Source organism: Pogona vitticeps, chromosome 6 (assembly GCF_051106095.1).
Source record: "Pogona vitticeps strain Pit_001003342236 chromosome 6, PviZW2.1, whole genome shotgun sequence".
In the NCBI taxonomy this organism is placed as follows: domain Eukaryota; kingdom Metazoa; phylum Chordata; class Lepidosauria; order Squamata; family Agamidae; genus Pogona; species Pogona vitticeps.
Genome location: NC_135788.1, coordinates 1,666,444 through 1,688,903, shown reverse-complemented (window position 1 = coordinate 1,688,903; position 22,460 = coordinate 1,666,444). Strand labels below are relative to the sequence as shown.

At 49.4% G+C, this 22,460-nt stretch overlaps 1 protein-coding gene across 2 annotated transcripts; it reads right to left on the bottom strand.

Moving 5' to 3' along the window:
- Nucleotides 1-3,077: 3,077 nt before the first annotated feature.
- On the bottom strand, nt 3,078-19,148 carry CDC25A (cell division cycle 25A). Of its 2 annotated transcripts, none has more exons than XM_073002725.2 (15): nt 18,760-19,148; nt 16,896-16,978; nt 16,330-16,384; nt 14,717-14,753; nt 13,386-13,487; nt 13,159-13,278; nt 12,152-12,292; nt 10,810-10,887; nt 10,124-10,276; nt 9,121-9,237; nt 8,916-8,978; nt 8,604-8,702; nt 7,337-7,467; nt 6,714-6,825; nt 3,078-4,814 (listed from the first exon to the last, which is right to left on the bottom strand). In XM_073002725.2, the coding sequence occupies exons 1-15, from the start codon at nt 18,918-18,920 to the stop codon at nt 4,674-4,676; spliced, it is 1,593 nt and encodes a 530-aa protein (XP_072858826.2). In that variant the 5' UTR covers nt 18,921-19,148; the 3' UTR covers nt 3,078-4,673. The 2 variants fall into 2 exon arrangements, with proteins under 2 accessions (XP_072858826.2, XP_078234514.1); XM_078378388.1 differs by having other exon boundaries at nt 16,896-16,981; nt 18,766-19,058.
- Nucleotides 19,149-22,460: the final 3,312 nt, after the last annotated feature.

Genomic DNA, 22,460 nt, shown 5'->3' with positions numbered 1-22,460 from the left:
GAACAAAACACTGAAGTGTCGAAACAGATTCTCCTTTGGCCGATGACCGTGCGCCTTTCCGAAAAGGAGAAGACCGGCCGAGGGGTTGCAGCCCTCTCTGCCGAAGCCTTGCTCTCAGGGACAAGGGACCCTGGCAAAGATACAGCTCTCTCTCCTCTTCCGAAAAGCAGAGGGGCAGACGCGAGGGGGCAGATGGCTCCAGACAGATGGCCAAGCCCCATCCTGGGGGGGCTTCATGGCGTTTTAAGCCCAGAGCAGCATAATTGCTGCTTTGCAAGGCTGTTTCTTCCTTGGGTCACGTTGACCTTGGTTGCTCACAGAAAACATCCTCCTCAAAGGCAGCAGATCTCCTCCTCTCTGTATTTCCACACCAATTAAAAGAAAGACTGTCATGAAGCGGTTTGGGAGGAAGCATCATTTCCTGGCTGCTCTGGCATAAGCCGATATGGCAGTGATTTTTCATCTTGTTAACTTTCTATAACCCAGCGGTCCCCAAGCTTTTTGGGATCGCGGACCAGCTGAGCCTCTGAGGAAGGCGGAGCGCACACTCCGTGGGGAGGGGGCAGGAGGTCTGTCTCTGCGGCCCACCCTGCCCCGGGGGTGGACAACCTCTGCTAGAACCCATAAATAACTGGGCAGAAATGTATGGAAAAGCAGGACATGCACAAACCGAGGATTCAGCCTACAAGAGCACCTGGTGAAGGTGACATGAGGGATCAGCGAAACATCTACTCCCTTCCAGCCGTCAGCCAAAGCTTCTTGGGGAGCCAAAGGTAAACTTTGCTCAAGTAGGGCTAATCACACATTCTACCAGTTTCATTTCTCAATTATCAAGCAAAACTGAAATTAAAGAAAGACAATTAAAAGGCTACATTCCCTTAAAGGAATAAAAATATAAATTTGCATCTGGGGGCTGCAAAGGAAGGCAAAACTATGACAGTACGCAATCTGTAGGAACAGCAGGAGAGACCCAACGATGCCCCCCTCTCTCTCCCAAGATGGCAAGGGAGGGCCCTTGCCCTGCTCGCCGGGTGCACAGGCAGCCTTTGACGTCCACACAGCCCATCCTCTGCATTTCATCGTCTCATTCTCAAAGAGTTGGCTTAACGGGAAGTGGGGGGTGGTGGAGAAAGGTTCCACGCCCAAACGGAGCAGAGGCCTCTTACTGGATGAGGGCGGCCAAAAGTATCAGCATTCATAAATTAAGAAACACCCGGCAATTTTAGCCGGCTCAGAGGAGGGCTGAGCACCTCGGCGCCTCCAGAGCTGGGCTGGAAGGGGAACAGGACACACCATGAATGAGGGGGAAGACTTGCACAACGGGGCAGGCAGTCCAGGCCTGACACGGCACGCCACCTTGGTGCCGTCACCCTTGCTCTCTCCTGCGCTTCTTCGTTACCTTTCTGATGGCCTTAATTAAAGGACCCATCGTTTCCAGACAATCCTCTCACACCCCTTCTGGTGAATGAACACGAAGAACAAGCACTTGCCTGCCAATTGCCACGCCTTCGCCTTTCAAGTCCTCGCTCCGGCCTTCCACAATCTTAGCGTCTTCCAGATTACATCTCCCATGATCCTGGCCCAGGACGATCAGCTGCTGGCCGGCAGGGTGAGCTCTGCCCTCGAAGACTTCAGGGGAGCAAGTCCTGGGGAAGTCTTGCCTCCTGCTGTTTTTCAATTAGAACTTCTAACAGGTGCCATCGAGAAGGAGATAAAATCTGAGTGACTTGTGTTCAAATCCTGTTCCGGAACAAACATCTAAGAGGGGGCCCTAAGCATATCGCCTTCTATAAAGAGAAGCACAGTGGGGACCTCAGGAAGAATGAGTAATGACAAAAAGTACATCTCTTTCCTCCAACTCTAAGGTCAGATGAACGCAGAAGATGCTACCTGGATCTTGGAACACCCGCAGCCGCTCCCGCTGGCGACTGCCCGGCTCGTGTAGCCGGGGTACATAAAATACACGCTGATAACTGAAGCACTGAGCAGCCCGGGGGGGGGGGGGGTGGAGAGACTCAGCTCGGCTTCCAAACAAACCAGTCAACCAAGTAACTGCTGCATGCCACTAATTTAAAGTACCAGTCACAGCTCCCCCAAAATACATAATGACTGTGCTAGGAAGTCTAACATAGACAGAAAGGACAAACGCTCGTGTACACAAATGATGTTTGTAAGGAACTGTTGGTTAAGTAATAGATATTTTTTTAATGAACAAATGAACGGTTTGGTATCTTCCACCAGATGTTCTTAAGAAGCCACTTAGAAGCCCCATCGTCTGGTTCCCCATCCGTTATCCCTTCACCAAAAAGCCACAGGAGGTATCATTCCTCTGAAAGAGGTCCCAAGAGGCGGGCCAGAATCCTCCTGCACAGAGGCTCAAAAGGAGTAACTTCTGGAGGCAAACGGCCTCCAACTAAGAAACCTTTGTAGACATTTATCGGCTGCCTGCCGAGTCGCAGATCTCAGCATACAACAAAAAGCAGCCCAAATCCTGTTGCTGAGCAACTTGCACTAGGTTTAGGCCCACTGAATCTGGCTAGTCAACTCCTCCTCCTCCTCCTCCTGGGGGCCTATTGTAACAGCAAGTCACAGTTAGAGTAAGTCCACTTGAATCAAGGAGCCAACTAGAGTTGACTCACCAGATCCCCAGTGGACTGCTGAATCTACTCTAGTGCAATTTACTAAGCTAAGCAACAGGATTTTGATCTGGGATTATAGTGTGTTTTTTTTTTTTAAGATTGAGGTCATTTGCTTTCAAAAGCCATGCCCTTCGCATTACTCAAGTGTAGCTAAGCAAGAAGATTTGGGTCCTTCCATACTAACTGTGGAAAGACGGGCAAGGGAGAGGTCATTGGGCATTCGGGAGGGGCGCCATAGCCCCCACTATGAAATAACTGCCACCAGGATTAAAAGTTAGTAATACACGCCAACTCTCCATAAGTTCTGCATCAACCACACGATTCAAAAGTTTTAAAAATATTAGGACTAGGATAACTGAAAGTGGGGGGGTCTTCTTTTTGCTGGGGACCATGCCTTAAAACGGCTGTTCAAAGACAAAACATTAAAAAGGCACAGCGTTTTGGGTATTGGGCTGTTTATTTCCCTGAGGCCACAGTCAGTTGAAGCTCCTTGATGGACCCTTTCATGTCACTTTAAATTCTCCCCCCTTTAAAACATTTGCAGGACATGAAAAGCACATTTTCTCCTAGTCTTAAAGGAGAGTGTGCAATTGTCCAATTAAAAAAAAACCAAACAGCAACCTAAACAAACAATGCATCCTTTCAATGCCAGGAAGTATGTTTTGGGGAGGTAGGAAGAAGCATTTTGGGGAAATATTCTTGCAAAGAAGCCAGCTAAGAGGTTTTTGTTTTTTAAAGGACTCAGCTGGTTCCTTTCCAAAGGATGGGGGGGGGGGACAGCCAAACTCTGTGCTATGGCCATTTGGCCCGTTCTAAAGCTTTCTTTCGGCACGGCCCCTTCCTTGGTACTGATGGATGAAAAGAGGGTGAAGCCTAAGTGCTATTTCGGAAGAAAAGGCTGTTCGTTTTGCACAAAGAGGCAGCCTGGGTGGCGTTTCCAGACCTGGTGCCGATCTGGAGCATGACTCAAAAGCCGATGGACCAGCTCCACCAGCCTCCTCTAAACATCTGTGCAAATATCAGACAGAACCATTCAAAGCCAACACAGTTCAGGTTAATCTACCAAACAACCTCTTATTATAACATTTCGCAGGGTGAGGTTGTTACTGACACCAAACGAGAACAGAAAATTGAAGCTTACAAAGGTATTTCCCTAAAATTATATGCCCTGGGCCCAAATGCTTCGATGCAAACTGCATTATAATACTGAAAGGCTGCATAGCGTGTGATATTAAGCCACAGTCTAGCACTACACCTATAGAAGGTAAAATGTGGGTGAGCAAAGATCAGGGGCCGCTCTCTCCCAGATGCACAGACCCTTGGACTCTCACAGACAAGCTGAAATGTCTCACACCGCGTCTCCGTGGAGGCAGGAGCCCTTTGCCAACGTTCAGTTTCACTTCCCCCAAACCTCAGCCTGGTCACCAGGTGCAAATGAGGATTCTCAAACACTGGCCACTGCCAACTAACTTGTAGCAAAGCCTAAGAAGTCAAAAGAGTTTCTTCCGGCACCTGGAATGCTCCCCTTTTTCTCTCCTCGCCTGCCCACGTCCTGCCAGCTGCCCTTTGGAGCAAACAGGACCCTGGCACCCTCCGGGCGATACAGACACAGAGCAACTGGGCTCCGTTGGACTGTACGGCAATTAAAAGCGTGGAGAGCCATCAAGTACTAAATAAAAAAACCTTAATATTAAAATCCACATTAAAAAAATAATCTCACGATTAACACCCCACAAGGTATTCTCCATCATCCTTCCTCCCCCGGTCTACTCTGCTTATGACGACGGTCTGCAGAGGCAAACAGCAAACCCTTCAATTCCCAGGCAGGAAGGCAGACGCCCGGGGTGGGGACCTCGAGCGGTGCAGTCCACCGGCTCCCCATTTGTTTTTCTGGTTACTAGGGAGCGGACAGCAAAGTGCGAGGCGTCCTAGGAGCCGTCTCTCCCCGGGACACCCGGCAGCGAGGGTCACAGAATGTCACAGGGCGTCCCGAAGGGAAGGGGAGTCCGATCTCCCCTGTTCCATGTGTAAATCTCAGAGCTTCTTCAAGCGACTGTAATGCTCCCTTTTGCTCTTCTCGCCGGCCCACGTCCGGCTTCTTGTGCGAAACCTGCGCAGGTCTTCCTTGAAGTCTTCATGGTGCATGGGGCGATACCCCAGGGGCTCACAGTAACTCTAGGACACAAAAGGAGAGACGGGCTGTACACGTCGCACCAACACCCACAGTGCGCCCCCCCCCCCTGTAATGGACTGGAGTGCTCCGTGCAAACCAGATCCCCACAGGCTCTCCAGGATGCATAAACCCTCCTTAGCATCTGATCTCGGCCACACTCGCTCTTTCCAACTCGCTTTTGGCGTTTCTCGTAGGCAGGAAGTTGAAACCCACCCGGACAGCCTTTGCCACTAATACACTCACCAGGCGGAAAGTCGAGAAGCTTCCCCGTTATGTTTTCACAAGATCTGCGCGATTAAAGGACGACGCGCCTGTGGCTGAGGCCAGTGGGTTGCCTGGTGCTCCCCCAGGTACATCTTTACCATCGCCAATATTTAAAAAGGGGAGAAGATCCATTTCCCCTCCTGGAATCCTCCAGAAATGGCAGTTTTTACATGAGGGATCTTTCGGGGGGAGGTGTTTCCCCAAGGTGGGACTACAATCGGCCACCAGGCAACCTGCCAGAGACGCCTCGCCTTATGGAGCTGCACCCCACGCACCCTTCGCTAAAAAGGACGAGCCAGCCCCGGGACCACCTCCACTTCAAACATTTCTGCAAATCAGCATCTAACGAGATGAGACCCGTATCCTGTTTTTAGATGCTCAACTAAATGTTTAAAAAATCCAACCTGTCTGAAACGGATCCCGCCCAACTCCTCAGAGGAGTAACCACCAGGACACATATTACCAACCTCTTTCACCCTCGGTATAAAGAGAAAGGCCGGGCAAGGGAGGGAGCTGGTGTCTCCACCTGCCTGCAGTCCACCTGCCTGCAATGATCTTTCCCTAGAGGTTGGGCCAGGGTCAAGATGGATTTCTTATAGCAGCGGTCCCCAAACTTGGGCCTCCAGATGTTCCTGGACTGCAACTCCCAGAAGCCTTCACCACCATCTCTGCTGGCCAGGATTTCTAGGAGTTGAAGTCCAAGAACATCTGGAGGCCCAAGGTTGGGGACCACTGTCTTATAGCATCTCTGGAGGACTTTGCAAGGAGCTAACAAAACGCAAGCAGCAGCTTCAAAGGCCTTTGAAATCCTTCTTGATCATGCCAAATACATGAGTTATACAGTGGTGCCTCGCATAACGAGCGCACCATTTAACGACGAATTCGCACAGCGATCCGTTTTTTGGGATCGCTAATGCGATCGCATACCGATGGCTCCAGTGGGCAAAAATCGCTTTGCGACAATCGGTAAGCATTTCACTTACCGATCTTCGCACTGCGATGTCGGGGGAACAGCTGATTGGCAGTTCCAAAATGGCCACCGGAAGACCCAAAAAGGCCGCGCGCACCGTTTTCTCGCCCTGCCCTCGCTTACCGAAGGCACGAAAATGCCTGCTCTATGGAGGAACATCGCTGAATGGTGAATTTGAGGCCCACTGGGACACATTAAACGAAGTTTAATGCGTTCCAATGGGTTTTTCTATTTCGTTTAGCGATGCTTCCGAATAGCGATGGTTAATCCGGAATGGATTAACCTTGCTATGCGGGGCACCACTGTATACACGTAAAAAGCTATGCCTGGCTCCAAAATCTGAGAAGCAGTCTTCAGCGGGTAGGTTTACCTTCCGGGTTTGGCCAGATCTGTTTCCTGTCGCATCCAAGCCAGCAAGGCGGTGGGGGGGGGGGGGGGGGAGAATGGAACAAACACACGGTCTGGCATTACATCTGAAGCAGGGTGCCGAGCCAGACCCTTAATCCATGTTGCCAACCCCTGTCCCTCCCAAGAGCTCAGGCCGAGCCCCTCTCCGGTCCTAATGAGGGCCACTCTCAGGTTATGGATGCTTCAAAGGACCGGAATCACCCACATCTGAAGGGCACACAAGCCACAGAAATGCCAGATTCACTGAAGTGACGCTTACTCTGCATTTCAAGAAGAAGTCTTTGTAGCCCCCTTTCAGAACGTAGAGTTCAGGGTAGTGCAGAAAAGGGTACTCGTTGCCGAGTCTGTCCTTCTCCCTGACAAACCGACACCTGGAACGAGCAGAAAGAGAGTTCAGAACACGCCTTTCACAAAGTGGTACGTAGACCGGTGCCATTTCTAGCAGGAAGAGGGTCACGTGACAAAGCTTCAGGGCAGCTTTCGGGAAAGGCGTGGGTTACGCAGAGACAAAGCTCGGCCTTCCTTCCTAATCAAAACCGTTCCTGAGCCAACCTCCTTTAAACTAAGTCTCTGGACCATGACTCTAACCCTTGACCCCTCCAATCCCAATAATTCGGCATTCACATTTGTCAGGTTCAACCTGATCCATCTGAGGTGGTGACTTTTGACACAAGAGAGCCATCCAGTCCTTCTGGGGACGTGGGGAGTTGTGTCACATCTCATGTTCTGTGCAACGGCACAAGCCATCACAAACCCTGTCCCCTGTCCAGAGCTAAGGTACGTGGACGGGCTGAGCTCACCAGCTGTTGAGAACAGCTGCACACAAAGCAAAGATCATCATCCACGCAACGGCGAGGAGCACAAAGCCTCAGACGCACTCACATGCGGGGGGCCCGCTCCGAGGAGAACTCGCAGTGGAAAACTATAATGATCCGTTTGTTGTCCGACGAGACGAGAGGTTTCTTCAACAGGAAGTCTTCCACCTCTTCTTCCATGTGAAGATTTATGGCACCCTGGAAAGGAAAAGTCACAGGCAGGAAAGCAGATCAGTGGCCAGCTTGAGGGCAAAGACATCACCCTCCCCACCAAACGGTGGCTTTACCACCTGTCTGCTGGCCCCAGAGCACTCCAGACCTTTTAGCACATAAAAAGAGAACAGCTTATATATATTTGCTAACTTTTCATTCCCCATTTAAATATAAGGGGGCCATGAAGTCAGCAGCTCCTTCACGACCACCCACACAGTAGCCTCCAATCTCTCCGCACGGCTGAGGCAGTCGTTCTTTACAATGCCTGCCTGCTCTCCCAATGTTCTCCAACCCACAAACACAACCACAGTAAGGAACTGAGGAGCCAAGAACTGAGAGAAGGGAATGGGAGAAGGCGTTGTAGAATGGAGGCCTTGCTGCAGAAAAGGACACACACACCCCTCTGATCGTCACCAGCCACACCTCCGTTCTCAGGGGCACCAGAGAAGGGCTAGTGACGTCCACAACATTTAAAACAGAATGAGCGCTTTCCCTCTGTGATCGCATGCTTCAAGCTGCCCCACACAGACACGTCTCCTGCCTGCCTACATCAGCCCAAGCCATAACCCAAGGCCTTCATCAGCACAAGCAGCTCCATAGCACAGTGGTTCAACGGCAGCACTGCAGTCAAAGACTCTGCTCACAATCTGAGGTCAATCCTGGCAGGTTCAGGTGGCCAGTGTGAGGTTGACTCAGCTCTCCAGCTTTCCAAAGATAGTAAACGGAGCGCCCCGGCTTGTTAGGGAGGGCAGAGGCCATGTGTAGCCTGCATACTTGAATTGTAAACCATCCAGAGAATGCTTTAAGCACTACAGAGCAGTATATAAAAGCAGCGTGCTTTGCTTTGCTTCACAAGCTATCCCATTCATTTTAGCTTTTTGTACATTCCATGATAGATGTGGCAACAGTTTGTTTCTACTGTTGTACACCCTCCAGAATTGACCATTGGTCAGACGGGTGGTCTAGAAGTTCAAAAAATTAAAATAAATACATAACTTTAACCATGGCTTTTAAAATCAGGCTGGACTGCCTGACATCTGGAATCATTCTTGGCAAATGTGAAAAATTACCACCCACACCGTTTGAGATGCCAACTTTGCCTGCCAGCACTCTCTCCATACCTTAATATGGCCTCCTTCGTACTCATAGGGGTATCGGCAGTCAATGATCACACACTGCTTAATGAACCTCGAAAACTCTCCATTCAAGACGGCAACCATCTGAAATGACAGTCAGACATGAAACCTCCACTGTCCCAGTCTGTATGCTCATGCAGCCTTGCGCGTTAACTAGGAAACTAGCATAGCCATGCCGGTAAATCCTGAACCCTCCCCCCCCTCCCCAAACTGCCTTCCTCGGAAAGCGTGTACCCAAAACTCTTTAGCACTCGAGCAAAGCAAACAGCCACGCAACGTGAACCATGCTCTACTTACCATTTCTGGGTCAATGTACTTCAGGTCTTGATGCTTCCCAACTACAGTGTTGAAAAGGTAACCCTAAACAGTCAAAAGAGAACCCGGCTCAGAGGGAGGAAAGCAGGAGAGACTCAGCACAGAACACAGAGGAGAAGTGCTGGACCGGCAAGACACACATTTGAGGAACCACCGGGGGGGGGCGAGGGAGAGGAGTCCGCGTTACCTTTGAAAAGTCTCCAATAAGGTCCCTTGGATCACTGTCCAAAATGTTCTCGATCTCTGCTGAGGAAGAAGAGGAGGAGGAGGAAGAGGAGGTCTGTGGTCCAGCCACAACTAAACTCTGCAGAAATAAAAGAAGAGACGTGAGAAGCCAATGGCAGGGTCCATTCCACACTCCATCCACAGAAGGATCCTATGCAGAAATGATACGGAGCAGAGGAAGGGCTAGACGTGTGCTCAGAGCACCCCCTCACATTTGAACCCAGGCAGGACACCAAAGGACCGCGTGAGAACTTTAAAGAATTCCAAAAGCCTGCTGGGAGGAGGACCGAGAGAGACGGGCGGGGGGGAGTTCTTTTTTCCTGGTGCTGCGCCTGGGAGTTCCCGGGAAAGGGGTGGGAAAGAGGCGTGGCAGCTGCTGGAAAAGCCTGCACACGCCGGACCTGCCCCTTTCCAGTATGAAAGGCGGGAGGAAGTAGGCGAAGTTAGAGAGAAAGAATGGGAGCAATAAAAGCTAGATTCGCCACCACACCATTCTCCTTCTCTCTTTCTCTAGGAAGATGCTCAAGAGACAGGAGGAAGCGACTATGGCACCACGTGCGCACAATCGCTCCAAGGCAAGATGACTCTGGATGGAAAGAAGGTTCCCGTCGCCATGCCTAACCTCCCTGTCGGGTCTTCCTCCAGACCCTTCTCGATGTCCTTAGACATCAGTGAGCACAGGCGCCTGGAACCGGCCTCGTCCGTTACAGTGGCTGCCTACCTAGGGACTTGTCCTGGGTTCCCATTTGCTCATCAAGCCCCCTTTTCTGAGACCCAGGACAGGAGCACAGGCCAATCAGAGATGCTCTCTGCACAGCCATTGGGGGGAAGGTTTGTGACCAACTGGACCGGGGACACCCACACCCCGAGGCCAGTGTGCTATCTATACTTCAGATTCGAGCCTTATACAAGTACGCGGCAATTCAGCCGGTAGGACCCAGCACGCAAGGTTCTCAGCCACCAACCGTCTGCTCTTCGGGAAGGGCTCCGCTGGCATTTCGCCTCCTCTTGCTGAAACCCGACGCACTCTCTTCTTGGCACCTCTCCATTCGTTTCAGGGCAAGCTTGGCCACGCTGTAGGACTTGCCTTCCATGCGCGACACCTGGGACTGCTTGTTCTAGAGAAAAAAACGGAGCAGCGTGAGCCCTGCCAGGCCGCCCAAGGCATCAGCCGAAAGGCTGGCCGCAAACGGTCACTTTCCCACCTGATTTGATCCTCCGGCAGAGCAAGCCGGTTCCCCTCAAAGGAGGAAGACCGCTGCTCAGCTCACAACCACCGAGCTCCCCCTGGAGAGAGATGGGGATGCCGAAGGAGCAACCCAAAAAAACTGAAACGGTTATGGAAGCGCCTTTATGGGGGAATGATGGGGGCTGTTCAGATTCAGGCAGAATGTTCAACTGGCCACGGGCAGAGACCAGAAAACACGTTAGGGCAGAAATCCAATTGCCAAGGAGACAAGCGAGGCTCTGAGAATTTACACTACTGGAGAAGTCATTTACCACATTCTCCATATCGAGTGCAACACACCAGTATCGCTTGGGAGCCACAATGCGTGAGGCATAGATTGCGCTGTACGCTACACTGGAAGCAACGGCGGGTTCTGTTTTAAATGCTCTTCTTCAACCTTCACGAGATTACAGCTAAACTTACGTGGGCGTCCTCTTCCTTCTTCATAACCAGAGGAGAAGTCCAGAGGCTTGCCATGTTAGAAGGCCTCTCGTCATCGTTCTAAAGGAAAGAATCCTCCTGATCAGTTATCGGGCAGAAAACCCATACCTGTACATAGGTACAACAGTTACTCAAGTGTTAAGCAAACATTCTGGGTGTCTTAGAAGTCTACCCAGGCGCTGATAATGGCTGATGAAGTAACAGCCCCTTCTCTAACGAAGAGGAGGTGGGGTGGTTCGTTCTTCACCACTGCTGGACCCTGTGCAGCAGTTTCAAAGGGCAAAGAGCACAATTACAATGCCATTTCTGACCCAGTGTAATTCCCAGAACATCTCCTTTTAGGTTTTAACTTGCAAACCGTCCAGAGTCATGCTTGCACTAATGGGGCAGTATAGAAATTAAATCAATCAATCAATGAACCTGAACCGCAGATTAACCCAGGCAAAAAAAAATTTGGAACTGTGGAGCGGATAAGCTCCGTCTAAGTTCAGGCTGTGATCAAGAGAGCCATGCCGGAAGACTTAAAAGAAAGAAGGCGGTCACGATTCCCTGCACCTGGAATTTGGTGCTATAAGATCATCCCATCTGGGAAGATGCTCAGTCCTCCAGGTGTGGTTATCTGGAAGTGGAGTCATGGCCACTGGCCTTCTTTCTTGTGAGGTTGAAACGTTTCACTCCTCCTCCAAGCCGCTTCTTCAGTCTGAGGAGCGTTGGTAGGAGATCCCCGGATGCTTGTGTGGAATCTTTCCACACCAATTCATACGTGGGCCCTTTCTATGGCTTTGCTGGTGGCTTCTGGCCAGGTGTTCTCTCCAAACAGGTCCCAGAACGCCAGCTCGGGGTATCCTAATTGAAATTAATTATTTAGCGTCCAGTCCAGGTTTGGAATAAGAACAGTTTTGTTCCTCCCAGCGAGAAAAACAGCAAGTATGACCTTGTTCGGCCACCAGGATTTTTCAGAACTGATACTTATCTGTATCAGGTTCAGCTCTGCCACTTGCAGCTTGAACAGGGATTATATGTATGCGCTCTAGTCAACCCACATTAACAATAACGTCCTGCCATGCTACTGCTACTGTTAACAAACACTGTTATAGGAACAATCTTGTCTGTATTCCCGTTCCCCCATCCCAGAATGTTTTATTCCTCTTTGTGTACAATCATTTGCCCAGCGAGTCAGCCCTTCCCCAGCAACCCGTAAAAGCTTATACCAAGTAAAATATGTCAGTCTTTCACAGGGGTGAGGATTTGCTGATGCAACAAAAAGCATTGCCTCCCTACATATAAAAAACCAAATGTTCGAAAAGCAATAATGAGTCCCTACCGTGTCATCCTGACCATCCATTAACTCTAAGAACCCATCATCTTCATCAGCATCTGTTCCAGAGCCTTTTTGGGAACGCTGCTTCAGAAACACTGGGCTGTAGCTTTCAACGTCATTTTTAGGAGCTTTGCCAGTATGAAACTAAAGCAAAGAACATTTTAAGATTTTAACTAGGATCGTGATTTATTCAGAATATGTATACTCCGCCCGAGGACCCAAGATGGCTTACATTATTTGAACAATATTAAAAATTTAAAACACCCTCAATATTTATAAAAATTTTAATATAAAAAAACAGAAACCACATTTTAAAAACCAGTGGATAAGTATTGTTTTAAACCATTCCAAAAACACATTAAACAAAGAGCATTTTAAAAAAGCACTTCACTTACATGACTATCTATTCTTGCTAGTCTAGATATATCCTACCTTTGCTTCCAAATTCATGCTTTCAACACTAAACAGAGGTTCAGAAGCCGGCTTTCTCTCTTCTTTTCTAACATGCAGGTTTTTAGCAAACCTCTGAAAACAATTCTGAACAAGATAAGGAGTCATCTTGCAAAGCTGGACTATTGTTGGAACAAAATGCTCTATACTTCAGTGGCTGTGCCTCCTGAGCAGGGGCTGAAGTGTATGATCCTTTCTTTCTCTACAGTTTAACCAATCTCAGAAACGTACAAGCTTAGGATGAATCCGCTTGTACAGTTTATCCTGAGACTGGAGTCTTGTGTCTCGTGGCTAGAAAAAGCTGGCTCTGTTTATGACCAGCTTTTCCTGACCCTTCTGCATCTCAGTGCCAGAAATCTTAAATTTCTATCCATCACATCCAAGACTGGCATCCGTTCTGTGTATCTGAAGAAAGCCTGTGTTTTGTGCACACAGTGGTTCGTCAGCCGTACTACTGCCAGGGGTGACCCTGCGAGAACCAGAACCCCGCCCCCTGCTCTGCACTGGTTTGTTTGTTTTTTTCGCACATTTCCCCCAAGCCCAGACCATGGTATACGTACTATAAACGCAGTGTTCGATTTCTGCCTCAACTCGGAAGGATCCGTTTGTTCTTCAAGGGAAGAAGTACGCAAGCAACTGCGAGAAGCGGGTTTTTTCGGCTTCTTGAATTCAAAGGGCTCCTTTAAGGACAGACATTGGAACGTTAAGGTTGCTTTCCCTAAACTCTTGCCAGCACTTGTGATATTACAACCCCCTCTCCCATTTCGGAATCTGAACATGAACTCACATTCTCTTTGTTTTCCTCGGAGCCACAGGCCTGGAAGACGTCACAGCCCAGCATATCCAACGAGCTCCTTTTTAGAGCCGGACTGCACCCCAGAAGACTTTGCTGTACAGTAGAGAAAAAGCACATCCAGAGTCAGGGTTCTTCCCCCTCCCCTCCAATTTGTCTCAAAGAGCAACTGACAGGAACTTGATTCGACTTGATCCTGTCATGTCTTCGCTGAGCCCTGCACTGACCATCAAAATAAAGCTAGAAGACCTTAGCCTTTGAAAATGGCACTTTAAAGACAAGAGCAACCCTCTTCACAACAGGCTCCACCTTGTGTCACTTGATCCCCCCCTCCCCACTCCCACCGTGGACCAAGGTGGTGCCTATTGACAGAAATGAAACCAAGAACTTAGAGAGAAAAGGGACAGGTGCAGGCATCCACCCCTAACCCCCAGCATATAGCTTGAAAACAGGAACGGACAAAACTGGGAGGAGGGTCCCACATTGGAATGCACAGCTAATTGAAACCAGGACGAGAGCCCTGTGAGAACAAGGAGACATTGGCTGTGTTTTTGCTGCAGGTTCCATTTGGAATACATACAGTGGTGCCCCGCTTGACGATTACCTCATTATACGCCGAAATCGCTTGATGACAATGTTTTTGCGACTGCTATTGCGATCGCAAAACTATGATTCTATGGGCGATTTTCATTTGACCACAATCAGTTCCCTGCTTCAGGAACTGGTTTTTTGCATTACAACGATCAAAAACAGCTGATCGTCGGGTTTTCAAAATGGCTCCCTGCTGTTTTCAGGACTGATTGCTCGCTATACAGGCATCAGAAAATGGCCACCTTATGGAGGATCTTCTCTGGACGATGGGGTATTTCCCCCATTAGAACACATTAGCCGGTTTTTAATGCATTCTAATAGGTTTTTTACTTTCGCTTGACGATGATTTTGCTCTACAGCAATTTCGCTGGAACGGATTATCATCGTCAAGCAGGGCAACACTGTACAGTATTTATACACTTTGAGCTTATGCCTCATGCAGAGGTTCGTCTATCGACCTCATCTTCCAAGGTCCCAGCCTCAGATTTCTCCAAACCAGCGCCATTTTAAGGAGGGACCCGGCAGAACCCGGCACTTTCCCAAATCCCTGGAGGTTAAACCAAAATTTCCCAGAGCCTATACTGAGGAGGCCAGGGAATTTTTCAAGCTTTACATGTCAGGCTTCCCCAATCTGACCAGGCCCCATTAGGCTAGAAAGCTGAGAAAATGATACCACTCAACAATAGTTAAGGCTCTTTAACACCACCACCACCACCCCCGCAAGCTTTACTTACCGGGAGAGAATGCATCCTTCGCATGGGTAGCCGAAAACTACAAGGAGAAGATACACACACACACACAGAGGACCCTTAAAATGTATTCATACTGAATTTCAGTATCCAAGCAATTATTCTGACCAGGAATCAGGAGCCAAACCCACAGTAAAACCCAACAAAGTGGGGGAGGGGCAGAGCTTAACAGCTGGCCAGGAAGGGGGCACCGGGTCAGCCTTAGCCAGCCAGACCCTCTCCCACCCCTCCGCTCTCTGCGTTGATAAGACTTCAGTCATTTCTCTTTCCCATCTTCCCCAAGAGGATCCAGAGAATAAAATCACATTAAAATAACATTAAATAAAATCATATTAAAATAACAGCAATTAAATAAAGCACTAGCGAAAACCCCTGGGGAATCTGCAGGTTCTAGAAGGCTCTCTAAAAACTGAGAGGGTGCCTGACAAAGCCTATGAGGAGCCAAGAATGAGAAAGCCATAGGCCCCCCCCCCCGAGGCACCTCTCGTTCTGTTGCTCACAACAGACGGCAGGCCAGTCACCCCGTTAAGATACCCATCTTGTAGCTCGGGTGTGATTATTCGGCCAGAGACAGGCCTTCAGATATTCTTTTCTGAGGGTGGCCTAGGATGAGGTGGGCACCAGAAATTTAAGTAGAGCAGAGAGAGAGCGAAGAGTAATGAACGTTATAACATGCTGAACATTTTGCCTCTCGGCTTCCTGCTCTGAGGCTTAGAAACTCAGTTTTTTTTTTCCAGAATGGTGAACATCTGGAAAGCCAGATCCCAGTCAAGGAGCGTCCATAGGGCTCAAACCGGCGTCAGAGTCAAATCGAATGCTCAACCACAGGCAGCCTAGCAGAATAGAACTGTATATTGGCCTGACAATGAAATCAATTCTAAAAGTCTTCCTGTGCCTGCCGTTTAGGTTCTATTTGGAGGGTCTGGAATTAGGAGGAGTACCTGCGATATTCGTAGCCCCTTAGGGTTCAGACCACAATTGAACACTCCTCAGCCAGAATGTCTGAAATTTTCAAAGTGTGCTTCTCCCGTGTGTCTAGGATTAAAGCTTTACTGTGCAACTGACAAGCTCCTTGCCACGTACAGAAAACACTTGGTCCTGTCTCAGTCTTGAAGCTAACATTCTACACAAGCAAACATCATTTATTTTGCCACGTATATGCACAGTTAACAATATGCCACATCCTCGCAAAAAAAGTGACACAAGCAGATTCAGGCAAGCCATGCTCTAAACCTAAAACAGAAAGCAAGAGTCGCATCCTGGATTCACAAACTGAGGCAATTTTTAAGGCAGGATACCTGGACAGAAAGTGTAACTATTCGTACTCGTGATGTTAGGGGACACTGAGGGATGCCTAGAGAGCATCGTTAAAAGGAAAGCTCTAGCCTCAGCAAAAGAACCCAAGAAAAATAATTACAACAACATTCAGAGTACTAAAATATTCTGAATGCAATCCATATTCTCTCAACGTTGCAAATTCATTTTTGGATCAAAATGGAGAAAAAACTCTCCAATCTGACCACCTCTAAAATTCCTAAAACTGCTCCAAGAGCAACTGTACAAGCAAAGCAAAGGGGGAAGGGACTTTTGATACATACCTTTCATCTTCAAGATCTTTTATACCAAACAGAATAGGAGAATCCATGCAGCAGCCTGTGCATGGGGGAAAAAGATGACAAGTTACAGCAGAGAACCACAGATTAGTTCAGTAACCTCCATAATACACATAGAAAGATGACACAACCAAAGCTTGCTTGCGACAACACAACATGTGTGTGTAACAACCAACCTTAGTTTAGCTGTTCAGGAAAAGTTAAGCAATCATTTATCATCAAACCAGAATAAAAAAAACATTTTTTAAAAACTACAGATTACAAACTATAGCAGATTACGGTCTAATCAAATCAAGAAACCACAGGAAGCATCAGAGCACGGTTATGGGACTGAAACAACTTTAGTTCCCTTGGTGGGTGACGTACTCTAGGAAATAAACCGGGAGAGCGTCTCCCTGTTGGTTCTGCTGGACCTCTCAGTGGCTTTGACGCCATTGACCAGGGGGCCCTTTTGCAGGTAAAGCTGCCAGTTTGACTACGGCCTTCCCAACTCAAGTGTACCGAAGCATTAACACTGACAAAACCGAACGCCTCGATAGAAGGATACCGACCTGAATCTGTTGAGTCGGAAGAGGATGTCCTTTGCAGGTTGACATTCTTCGCTTCCAAGGTTTGCAAACAGTTTTCACTTGAACTGTATAAAGATCCAGAAATGCTACTGTCACCCCACGGATCATGGCCATGACTTCCCATAACAGACAAATCAAAACACAATCTAAGTTGGATGACTGAAACACTCAGCGCTTCCAAGTTAGCACAGAGGCCGACAACCTTGTAAGTTATAAAAGATCTAAATTGGAACATCGGCACAAGGAGAGCCATACAGGCTTTTCCCACATTCTGGAAGGCACTCATCAGCCTCAGACTCCAGGAATCCTTTTAACAAACTAGTCTATCAAGGTGTCACACTGTTTTTGTCTTGTTTTTGCCTGACATTTTAAAAAACTAATCTCCATATGAAGGGAATGGTACAGACAGGATCTATCAGGGACTTAGGGCCATCAGAACCCCGAATCCTAGCAGAGCACCTCTCATATAAAGGTAATGAAAGCCATAATCAGGATGAGGGGTTATCTTGAAAGGTCTTTTTCTCAAGGTAGCACAATCACGTTCAATGCTCCCAACACAAAGAAAACCAAGATGATTTGTAAACAGCCATGCAAAAATATAGCAGAGTCGGAGCAGCTCGCCAAGATTTGGGAATAAAGTGCCTCCAGGAGAAGTTTAACCTCATTCAAGTACCAGGACCCACCAGCCTCCATTCAATTGCTGATCTCAATGAGAATAACCAGATGTCTCTGGCGTCTCCATATTTCTTGACTTACCACTCAGCAGCAGCTGGTTCAAGGGGCTTAGGCCATTCGGATTGGAACTGAAGAGCAACTGGATTTAGGCTGCGGAATTTTGCAACTGCTATGATCTTACCGGTCCTTCCAGTGCTTGGCTACTAGATCCAAGGCATTCAACAGGCAGGTGGGCGGCAACTCTCACCTCCCCATTGAGTAACCCCTCCAAGTCCAACAAGAATGGAGTCCAGCAACATCTGGAGGGCCAAAAGTTGCCCACTTAGGCCTTGGCTGAAGCTTCCTGCCTCCTCCTCCTGGGGAATTTCATGGGGTCAACACCCCATTTCAGACAGCGCCTCTCTCTCTCTCTCTCTCTCTGGATCTGCTTTGATTCGGATTCCTGCCTTGAGCAGAGAGTTGGGCTCCAGGGCCTTCTAAACCCCTTCCTGCTCGATTATTTTACTATTCTAGGGTTTATTCCTGTTTTGTGCTTTCTCTCACTTCCTTGGACTCTGCGTTCTCTTTCCTGTGCAACCCCAGGGCAACACAGGGCGCATTTCCAGGTCTCACCAGCTGACAGGCCAGAAGACAGACAAACACACACACACTGCTCGTCCAGAGGCCAAGAGGTCCCAGCAGCCAAATCTTTCGCCACCTCCCTCAGTTCTGAATCGCCCCTTAGGCCTCCCCTCCTTCATTCCCCCCTACACACGCACACACACACAGTCCTGTCCTCCTCCTCCTCATGGAGGTGGGCGGGGAGAGCCAGGATCCCTCTTAGGGCCCCCTCCTCACCCCACCCGCCAAAGTAAGGACATTCCCGGGGCCAGAAGACTTCAGACCAAGGGGAGGTCTAGCGAAAGGTACGGAAACCGTGCAAACAACTCCCCAAAAAACCTGGGGGGCTGCTGCTGGGTTTCGTGCCCGGCTCAGGATCTGAAGCCCTGGATGGGTTGGTCGCCTCTTTCTCGACAACCAAAGATGGCGGCCACCCGGCCCTTTAGGGTCGAGGGGAGGGAGGCCTTCCCCCTCGTCGGAGGCGCCAGCCAGGAGGATCCGGGGGGGGGGCTGAGGCACGGGCGGAGGTGTGCGCGGAAGGAAGGGCCTAGGCCGAGGCCGCCCAGCTCACCTGCCGCCGCCGCCGCTGCTGCCAACGCAGCTGCCGAGGCTCCATCGCCGGGCGGCGGGGCTTTCGGCTCGCGGGGCTTTCGTTGGAGAGCGCGGGTGGTCGTGCAAGAGGAGACGCCGGCGGTGGGAAGCCCTCGGCGGGGCCGGGGCGGCGGGCTCCATGAGGCGCGGCTTGGGCAGGGAAGGAAGGAAAGAAGGGGCCCAGCGGGAGCAGCGCCTTCCCCCTTCTTCTTCTTGCCGCCTCGACCCTCGGAGGCGGAATGACCCTCCTCGCCCGCCGTCGCCGGATAACCTCCCGCTTCCCACACGGACGGGCGGGGGGGGGGGGGGAGAGAGAGAGAGAGAGAGAAACAAGAAACGAAAAGGCGCGCGCACGCCGAAACCGCCTCGGCCCCGCCCCTTCCCTCGGGAGACGCCCACTCCGCGCCCTGCCGCTAAAAGCCAGGCTAGCCAATAGGAGCAGAGCGCAGGGCCTGCCAGCCCCGCCCCACCACGTGACCTCGAGAGGAACGAGCAGCCAATCGGCCCAATGCGCTGGGCCCGGCGAGAGTTCGCAAGGCCCAATCGAAAGCGGCCTTACCCTAACCCTCATCCCCGCCCACTCCTGCAGGGGGCGGGAGGAGGAGTCGAAGAAAATTGTGAAGGCGAATCGGGAGCGTTCCCTCCGAACCGCCCACAGGGAAAGGGGAGAAGCGCCGGTTGATGACGACATGAAGGCCGCGGCGCTTTTTTCGCCCGAAGCGAGCCCCGCCCACACCTTCGAGAAGGACCAATTAGAAAAGGTACAATGACAGAAGTGGCACGTAGAGATAAAAAGGAAGGAGTCGTTCACTCTTCCTAGGCTGAGTCGTTATTTTATAGAGGTCAAATAAGTAAATAATTAATAAAATACTAAGGGCTATCCAGTCGTCCCAATTCATGGCGACCTTCTGCCAACTAGCGCCTGTCTCATCATCTTGCATATGCCATGGCTTCTTTTAGTAAGTCCCTCCATCTCACCTTTGGTCTTCCCTCTTTTCCTACTGCCTCCCACTTTCGTCAGCATTATTGTTTCCCAATTAATCCTCCCTCTTTTCTCATAATATGTCCGAAGATAACCTCTGCTCAGTCATTGTTTGCTTCTAATGAGAGGGCGGACTTGGTTTCGTCCAAACCCACTTAGTTGGTCTTTCTGGGGGGGCCTTGATATCGAACTGTTAACACTGGGTTTCAAATAAATCCCTCCTTTCAGATTGCATTTATTTATTTATTTATTTATTTATTTATTTATTGGACTTATATACCGCCCCATAGCGCTACAAGCACTCTCCGGGTGGTTTACAATTTTTAATTATACAGGCTACACATTGCCCCCCCAGCAAGCTGGGTACTCATTTTACCGACCTCGGAAGGATGGAAGGCTGAGTCAACCTTGAGCCGGCTACCTGGGATTTGAACCCCAGGTCATGAGCAGTTTTAGCTTGCAGTACAGCGTTTTAACCACTGCGCCACGAGGCTCTTGCCACCAGCTTTTCATTTTTCAAGGCGCCCTTTCTGTCTCTATGGCCACCAGAGGAAGAGACGGAAACAAACAGAACACAACCATAAATTGACCCTTCTGGAGCCACAAGCTGGGAATGTTCTTTTTTTTTTTTTTTAACAGAACTGCCAGAATTCCCTAGCCTAGCCAACATATCTGGGGGATTCTTGTAGTCATAGCCCATCATATTAATGTACCCAAAATCTGGCCAAAGCCGAGCTTTAACCATAGAATCAGGGAACTGTAGCCCTGGAAGACTGCTGGGGTCAACAAACCCCCCGTTACAGCATTCCAGTTACATGAAGAGAAGGAAGGACAGTAACTCCTAGAGACAGGTTACAGTCCACCATAGTAGCTCCAAGCCCTTTCATCCTGAGCTGCAGAACGCAGCAGAAGTACCACCTTTCCCTCCCCACCACCCTGAGATTTAGGGTTTGGACCATAAGGTGGGAGAGGAAGACACACTGGTTGTATTTTTAATTTTTAGTGCATGTTACAAATGTGTTGTTTGCACCATCAGCAGGTGCAGATGTCGAGCCCATTCTACCTTTGACACTTCCGCAGTCTATGGCACAGGGGCACCACCCCTGCAATGTCACAACATAACCAATCCTTTGCGTAAATGCAGAAAATTCCCTTTGGCAGAAAGTGGAGCGTCCTTTTCAGAACTAGGACCAAATAAAACTAGTCAGTCTTTAAAATGCCAGAGGAATTTTGGTGGTTTCCTTCTGTTCAAACTTTTTACTGTATTGCAACAGAAGTAATGCAGTGACGAGCAAAGCCTGATTTGTCTTGGGTCCATCGCTGCCTCGAGATTTAGGAGTTCCAGGATGAGCCAGCTCCCTGCTTTGGAACTCTAACAAATACACTCATTTCTGGAGCCCAGATGTCATTTTAGAGGATGGGAGAAAGGGACATGCGCAGCAACCAAAGAAGGCAGCCCACGGCCTGATGAGATTTTGGCCACAGAATAACTGTGGTGTGGCTCAGCCGTAGGCCTTACTGGTGTGGAACATGAAGTGTGATCCTGACAGGCCTGAGTTAGGTTCAGGATGAAGAAGCTGCAAAACAACAGGGACCGGGACGGTCAGGATGGCAGAAAGAAGCTTCCTGTATGAAGGCAGGCTGCAGAAATTGCCAGCAGGAGGTATTTTCCATGAAGCATTTTGGATGTGACGCTCAGTTGGGGACGAGCAGATTTCCTTGCAGTTGCTTTTGGTCCTTCATGCAACCTCTGTGGAGAAAGTCCAGTTTCTGTGCTGAGTTCCCAGGAAGTTTATTTATCTGAACGAGCTTGAAGGTGTTCCAAGGCTTCCCATGAAAGCAGCAAGATTTCTCCCACTGAATACAATCTCTGAAGCCGCCCAATTACACATGCTGGCCAAAATCCCATCGCTAAATGTACACCAAGCACAACCTTTGATCCCTTTATCTCTAGTAAACAAACCAGCCCTTCCACGATGCTCAGAGCTGCACGCACACCCTGATTTCGTATGCACACGCATACCCCATGTATTGGGGTGGGAATACTTGGCTAACCAGGGAAGAGTGGATTGACAACTATAACGTGGCTTATGCCATGCAACAGGACTTCGACAACTATTTAAGCAGGAAAGCCAATACCGATTAATACTTCAGAATCCTTAGTGTCATGTTCTAAAGCTGCATTCACTGCTCTTTGACTCTACCAGTAGAGATGTGGACAAAGCAGACCAATCCAAGATCCATCTGCTGCCCATTGTGAATCATTAGGAGACACCACAAGAGTCAGGGATCCTGCCCATCCTCTGCCTACTGCTCAAAACAGCAAGTTAAAAAGAGGACTGCTCATGCATACGATGCATCTAAGTTATGTGCATCATTTTGCCTTAATATGAGATGGCAAAGACCACTGTTTCCGAAGCAGTGGTCTTTGCCATCTCAGAGTTCTATCCAGGAGGGACAACAACAGAGTAAAGCAAAGCAAAGCGTGCTGCTTATGTACCGCCCCATAATGCTTGACAGCAGTTGTTTTTACCATCCTGCTCCCTACAATTCTGGGGGACACGCACCCCGTTCCCAAGCTTAAGCACACATTTTCATCTCAGCATCAAGAAGGAGCATCTGAAGAAAGAAAGGAGTCCGAAAAGCAGGCAAGAGCACCTTGGGTCTGTTTCAATTTCACAGTAATAATACCGACCATT

Bases quoted from the DNA above. Each gene is read 5' to 3' on its own strand.
- CDC25A (XM_073002725.2), bottom strand. From the start codon at position 18,920: ATGGAGCCCGCCGCCCCGGCCCCGCCGAGGGCTTCCCACCGCCGGCGT. The intron at 14,754-16,329 runs GTATGTATCAAA...TTCTCCTTGTAG, and splicing joins AAAGATCTTGAAGATGAAAG to TTTTCGGCTACCCATGCGAA. The intron at 13,279-13,385 runs GTGAGTTCATGT...CTGTCCTTAAAG, and splicing joins CCGAGGAAAACAAAGAGAAT to GAGCCCTTTGAATTCAAGAA.